The sequence below is a fragment of the Leishmania martiniquensis genome, chromosome 34 (genome assembly GCF_017916325.1).
Source record: "Leishmania martiniquensis isolate LSCM1 chromosome 34, whole genome shotgun sequence".
Classification (NCBI taxonomy): Eukaryota; Euglenozoa; class Kinetoplastea; order Trypanosomatida; family Trypanosomatidae; genus Leishmania; species Leishmania martiniquensis.
The window spans coordinates 322,501-329,575 of NC_090169.1; the positions used below are offsets into that span (position 1 = coordinate 322,501).

The 7,075-nt window shown below is 57.1% G+C and overlaps 1 protein-coding gene across 1 annotated transcript; it reads right to left on the bottom strand.

Annotated features, from left to right (window-relative positions):
* Positions 1 to 4,928: 4,928 nt before the first annotated feature.
* Positions 4,929 to 5,207, bottom strand: LSCM1_02128 (uncharacterized protein; the record flags this gene model as incomplete). Its single annotated transcript, XM_067319717.1, has 1 exon — positions 4,929 to 5,207. One exon carries the CDS (start codon positions 5,205 to 5,207, stop codon positions 4,929 to 4,931), a length of 279 nt encoding a protein of 92 aa, XP_067175092.1.
* Between the last annotated feature and the right edge of the window lie 1,868 nt (positions 5,208 to 7,075).

The following is a 7,075-nucleotide window of genomic DNA, read 5'->3' on the forward strand; positions in this document are numbered from 1 at the left end:
CCGCCCCTAGCAGCCTTTGCTTTAGTTAGGCGCCAACCCTTTTTCGAGATCCCAAAAGCACCCTAAGCAAAAGATCTTGGGCGAAAGTCGCGATTTTCCAGAGCCAAAAGGTGGTCTTGGCCCATTTAAAAAGCTTTAGAATAAACGAAAGCCCCAAGAGGCGCCGCCAAAGCACCGGGGCAACCCCTAACGCCCCAGCCAAGCCCCCTTTGACCAGCACTTCAAAACGAAAGAAACGCAATTTAATCCTACAAACCACCCGCCCATTAATCAGGGAGCTAGGGTCCTGGCCCTTTTGTTGGCGAAGCACCTCCTAACCACACACCCCTTTACCCCAAGAAGCCACATAACCTTTGCGCTTTTTTTCTTGCAAGCGGAGTCTGTTCGCGTTATTCCAAGATAGTGCCTAGGTTTTTGGAAAGCTTCTCACGGTACAGCCGGTGCGCGGGAACGTGGGGTTATCTTCCCTACACCCTTTTCAGGCCACCGCCGCGCCCGTCTGGGGTTTTTGTCAAAGAAAAAAAGCCCTCATAGCCAAAGGAAGCGGCACGTTTATGGGCAGCGCATACTTGTGGCTAAAAACAGCCGTGCGCTCGCCAGCCAAAACGCCAGCGTTGGCGGCTGCGCCGTGCATGGCTTTCTTCTCGGGCCGGCGCTAAGCGAAAAGGACCCATCCCTGACCCCCGCCGGTGGAAAGGTAGGAAACAAACCGTGACACCGCCCGCCTACCTTTAGCGGCCTTTTTTTTCGAAATCTATGGGCACTCGAAGAGGCGAACTGAGATGGGGGGCGTCTGAAAGCCACTTAAAAGCCAAAGGTCCAGGCTGCTTTAGCATAGGCAAAATGAAACTTTTCCCCTTCGCATGGGATGGGGGCCACCATTTTCCGTGCCTGACCAGCGCCCCCTATAGCAGACGCGCCTAAAACGCAGAAAAAGATCTGGGGCTCTGCAAATGTTTGCTAGGGCAACGCCTAAGCGCCAAGAAGCAACTGGCGTGAAATAAGTTCTACCCAATGGCACCGCAACTACTTTGGCTAAAAGCCGCAAATATTTGAATTTTAAGCAGGCCTCACTCTGAGAGAATAGAAAAAGCTTCAAGTAAGGTAAAAGCGGTGCCGGTTGCGGATGCCCTTCAACCCCAAGGCGCTTAGAGAGCGCCCCTCCACATTGGGGGGCCAACCCTGTTGTGGCTTCCACGCGCCCGCGGGCCTTGGCCCTCTTTAAGCGGACCCTGGGCAGGATCACACCCCGCCCCCTTCGCACGGCAGGGGCATACATCGCCGGGAATCCGGTCGACAAGGCGCCAGGCTTTTTTTTATAGAACAGAAAACACGCGGGCAATTTACCGCTAGCCCCAGGAGAAAAGAGGACAAGCCTTCCCCGGACATAAGTGCACTTATACTTTCCGGGGTGCTGGGCTACACTATCCGTGTATGTGGTGCCTTTGCGGCTGCGCTTGTATGGTTGGTGTGCTTTCGGTGACCCAACCGCCCGGAAAAACGGGGTGAGCGTGGGTGCCGCGAGGCAACATTTTGGCCAGGCGCAAGCTAACCACCTTGGGAGATTAGGGAAAACGCAAACCTATTTTAGTAACTGCAAGCGGCCTGCGGCGATCGCAAAATAAGAAAGGAAAGGGGGGCTTTCCTTTAGGGCTGCCTCGGGCGCGTCCGCTTTGGGGGGGGGCGCCTTTTTGCGGGGCCCCCAGGGGGTTGGCAACCGCTTGTTTTTGAAAACAATTAGCCGCCCGCCACCCCGCATACTTAGCGTTAAAGGCCACTCAGGCGCACAAAATGTTTTAGGGCGCAAAGGGGGGGCGCCCCTCAGCAAATGGGCGGCGCCCTTGCCTTCCGGGATGTGGACCGCCCCTCGGCCGAACCAAGAAGCGAGCGTCGCTGGGGCAAAGCTCGCCGCATTTCTCTTGTGCGAGTTCTCATCGCCCTTTGGACTTACGACGCGCTCTCGACCCTCGTGGTTGCGTTTTCTGCAACGTGAGCTCGCCCTCCAGATTTGTAGAGAAAGATTGTTAGCCAGTTGGATTGTTTGTTTGGGGCAGTTCTCGCATCACTGCCAAACCCCCTCGTGGCCGGGAGGCTTCTATGAGTCGCCGCGTAGGCAAAACGAAAAGAGAAACAGAGGAAGGGCGCGTTTGGCCCTCTTCAACACCATGTTTTTTATCGGGGTTTGATAAAAGAGGAAGGGGCGCTTTTTAACGGCAAAACGCCATAATTTGGCTTCACACGGCGGCGTTGTGGGTTGGAGCTTTCGGTTTATGTCTTGTGCTTGTCTCGGCGCCTAGGCCGCTACTGGCTGGTGCGTGGATTTAACCGGTGAATTAGGGAAAACCCGAACGGAGGGCGTCTGCTTGCTGCGCTAAAAAAGGTGTTTGTCTCATCAAACGGGTTCACTCCACTAGTTCAGGGAAAAGGAAAAAGGTCTCGGTGTCTGTTCGCCGCCTATGGCTGAGGGGCCAGTTGGCGGGTTTGGCGCTAGGCTATCGCTTTGCAAAGCGACAAAGGCCAGTGGACGCCGTAAGTTATGGCAGGTTTTCAAACGGGTAGTGGTTTTTGGGTGCTGGCCTTAATTTCTCGGTTTTCTAGTGGGGCCTGTTGTGCCCACTCTTTTCTTTACCCCTGGGCTTTCCCTGACGTGCGCTTTTTGTTACCGAGTGAAGATGGTTTCAGCTAGGCCCGGCCGTGGTCGTGCGCTCTTTCGAAAGGTACCACAGCGGTGTCGGGCTTTCGGGAAGAACAAAAGGCTAGCCCATATCCGGGGTCTCTTTGTTACTTTTTTTGTGGGTCGCCCATTTCTTTGTTCATCTGCTACTGGGTGTCTCTTTTGAAAGGCTGTGTGAGTGACTCTGCGGGCGCCGGGCTTTGGCCAAAGCTCCACTGTGCGAGGTTAGAGCGTGTCGGGTAATGAAGGATGCGCTTGCCAATCGGATAGCAGAGCTCGATGCGTTTAAGCCCCGCCAGATGGGGCGGAGGTGAACCGGAGGCCCGGCTCGCCGACCAGGCTGCACTGCACCGGGCACGCGTGGGCACCACTTTGTGTGTAGGGGGATGTCTCTGTCTCTCCCCCTGTGTTTCCCACCGTCTCTCCTGCACACGCATGAGTGCTCTGCACGCAAACGGTGGATACCTGGTGAAGCAGCAAAGCCCTCTCGCCCTCCACGCCACCATCGCCTTTCACAGAATAGTTTCGGGGAAAAAACGCCCACCCGCCCGCCCAGGAGGTTGTTGGCAGGCCCCCGGTAGCGGCAGTGAGGGTGCCTGTCGAAGCTGCTGTCTGTCCCGTAACGGTTGGCTGCGCCGTACTCCTAAATGGTTTGTGTCTTTTCGTTGAACTCGTAACTGCAGCCCGGTGCTACACCGTTTCTGCAAACTGTGCGCGTTGATTCCTTCTGTGAGCGGTTGATTGCTTTCCTTATTCATAAGTAAATGGCTGCGCCCAGCCAACGTGTTGCCATGCGGCTCCCTAGTTCCCCCCATCCTGTTAGGGAGCAGACGCGCCGACACCTCACCAGCCCCGTGCGTGGTGTTCGGGTGGCACTGCCTACACGGACTGCGCAGCGAGGGGCCCACCACCAAGTATAAGCGCACTCGCGGGCGGAGCCCGTCTGTACCCCTTGCCCGTCCCGCGAGCAGCCTAATCTCTGTGTGTGCTTTCTCCCATTAAACGATAGTGGCGTGCTCTGTCGACCAGCGTCCCCGGCGGTCTGTGCTCCACGCACCGGGAGGGGGACGAGGGCTGGTCCTGGCCAGAAGGCTGCTTACAGGAGAAATGAGACCCGCGAGCGCAGCGAAGCCGCGGCGAGATTTGCTCCCCAAATGTGGAGGAGTGCTGTTCAAGCGCATGCGGCCAGCAGGAGCGCCAGCCACCCACATCACGTTCTTCTCCCCTCACGCTTTCTCGTCCCACACACAGCACAGTCGCCCGACACTGGTTCTTCCACCGCGTGGGGGGCTCGTGGTTTGATGGCCCCCGGGGTTGTGTTGCTGATCTCTTTTCGTGTGTGCTTTCGCGGTTCTGTGCTCGTTGGGGGCTTGGGCTTTGCTCATGCTGCTGCCCGTGCTTCTGAAAGGCTAAGGGCAGTGTGCCTGCTTTGGTGGCGCTGCGGGCGTGCGGGTCGCGGCTAAACCGAATATGGGGTGCTTTGGCGCGGCTGGGCTTTCCGGCCCGCGGGGGGTGGGGTGGGCCTTCACCTTTAACTTTCACCGCGGCCTTGCGTGCGCCCTGTGGGCGGAGGGGGGGTTGTGGCGGCTTTTCGTCGCGGGTTCAGGCCCTCCGGGATGGCCGCTTTTTCGGGGGGCGGGGGTTTTGGGCGTGGCTTTGTTGCTCGTGGTGCGTGGGCCTTTGGGGGAGGGGGGCGCGGCCCTTCCGCCGATGGCATTAGGGCCCCGCAAGGGGCAGGGCGGGCGGGTCTTTGCCAGGCCCCCTCCCAGACGACCGCCTTTGTGTCGCCTTAGCGCGTTGAGCGCCGCCCTTTCCACGGGTAATCCCCGGAGGGCCTGTGATTGACTTGGGTTTGCCTCCCATTTTGTAGGGGGTGGTGGAAAGGTGTCAGAGGTTTTAGCTGGTGTAGGCAAAAAAGGGCTGCCGAGCGCTTACGATTTGTTTTCTTTGGCGCAATCTGCACCTCAAAGGCGGCGGTTGGGGCTGAAGACGGGTTTCTCCGCGTTGGGGTCTGCCGTCGCTTTCGCGCCCGGTTTGGTCTGTTCCGGGTTGGGCCGCGATGGGGGGTGGGTGGGCGCAGGTTTTCCCTTCACAGGTTTCTTGTCACGGCAATGAAAGTCGTAGGCGGGCTTAGCGGGATCGCAGCGGGGTGAGGCGGAGGGTGCCACGCCGCGGCGATTGAGCTTCAGAGAAAGCTGTTGGGAGTAGTATTCGTTTGTTCGGGGTCTATTTCTCACTCTGTGGGCCAACAGCATCAAAATTCGTTCTTCCTACACACCTCGTTTAGCGGCTGTGATGCGGTCTTGCCGCCTCGCTTCTTGCGCCAGTACAGGGTGGCGTAGGACGGTCCGGGTGTGTCCACCGGCTTGAAAGGCATGCATCCAACCATGCCGCTCACGCTCATGAACCGGAACGTGGAAAGGCGGTCACACTTGGGACAGTGATCTGTTCTTGTAATCAGCCTGCGGGTGAAGCTGTTGGAGACGAGGAACTCGTAGGCATAGCCGCACTTCAGGCATGAAAACACCGCCATAATTCTTAGCTGCTTGAGTTAAGCGGAGGGAAGCTCAGATTGTCAGCACACGAAGTCGCTGCTCTACGATGGCGGGCGATTGAGAACCGGCCGGGCGCACAGGTGAACTGCCAGCCGGCTTTCGATTTCTTTTTGCTGCCGGACGGTCAATGGTGAAGAGTGAGAAGAGGGTCAGACAGTCAAAGCAAAAGGCAGCACCGTGGCTCTAGCATCGCAATTACGAGGTGCAACGACGCTGAGTATATTCAAGGGAGCACCATGCACCAAGTACGGTTGTGGGCCAGGCCGTACACACCTAAACCGATGCTCGGGGAGGGGCGGGAGGCGGCGGCGAAGCACGACAAAGCGCATCGGAATTCTTTTCTTGATTGTGCGTAGGTGAGTCTCTACTGCAGTGACCGGATGGGAAGATACAGCATACGTACGCAGCCGCTGAGCTGAGGAAACGGTGCGCGAAGCGCCGTCCTCAAACACATGCGCCGACATCAGGATAGAGGAACCACCATTGTCCAGACTCTGCAGACAGAACAAAATCGAAGCAACATAGACCGGAGTAGCGCCATCACCTGTCCAGACAGGAGGATTGTGTGAGAAAAACTCACACCTGCATAAGAACAGCACGCACAAACACTGAGTTCAAGAGGTGAGTCACCGTAGAATCGAAGGCGGGAAAAGCAAGAAAAAGCTGTGCGTGTGCTTGGGGTGGGGATGGGGACGAAGAGTGCAACGACTTGGGAACGTAACGAAAAATCATATTAACAGCACTAAGCATTTGGCAGAACGCAAACTTTGCGGTGTGCAGAAGGGCAACACGCCCATTCCACAAGAAGAAGAACCGATAACATGCTTTCATTCACTGCAAGGCGCCACAGCCAGCATGATAGACGCTCGAACAAGTGCGTCCTGCTCATGGAAAGCACGCACTAAAACTACGAAGAGTAGAGCGAACAGGACGACTGACGGGGCGTATTGAACACAAAAGAGTTTATCAGCGCCCTTATTATTACTAATCGTGGTCATAATCTACACTCGTAATCTGGTCTCCCGGCACGTGGCATGCGTTGCTGGAATCGATCACGAACGCTGCCTTCAGAGCCTCAGGTCGCTTCCGCATCAAGCCGGTCCAGTCGCCATCAAAGACCTTTGTGAACCGGTGGGTCACCGTCCGCTTCCCGCTATATGCAGGGTAAGTCCAGAGATCGTTGTACTCTTTCCAGTGATGGATCTCTCTTTCCTTGGCATCTAGTAGAGATCGAAGATTCTCGTTTTCCTTGCTGGCATCCAGGGCATCCGCCAACTCGCCCTGCAGGTCCGCCATGTCTTGGTTTCGCTGCTCTAACGCCTCCACAGCGGTTCGGCCAGCGACGTTGGCGGCTTTCAGCAAACCCTGAACCTCTTCCAAGTTGCCCAGCAGTTGATCGTATTCATCCTTCTTTCGCTCAAGCTCATCTAAGGCCGCCTCTAGATCGTCGCACAGCTGTTGACGCTCCTCTTCGGCCACCTCCAGAGCGTCTGCAATCCGCTTGTTGGTGTTCTCAACATCCGATAACTGTTTTTTCAAAGCGGCAATATCGTCTTGTAGCTTTGCGTTGCTCTCACGTGCCTCAACCAACTCGCTTTCCAACTTTTTCATGGCATCAACTACTTCCGCTTCGCTCGCGGCCGCGTCCTGAAGTGCCTGCTTAGCGCCGCTCCGCCCATGCTTCAGCTCCTCCACGGTAACCACGTAAAGCGCCTCCTCTGCCATGACGGCGGGGGCAATGGGGACGGTGGTGGGGTCGACGGCCAGTGCTGGGTCACTTGCGCGCACCTGCGGGGCACCGTGGCGCTTCTGGCGATGCGCGGCGAGCTCTGCGTCCCTGGCGGCA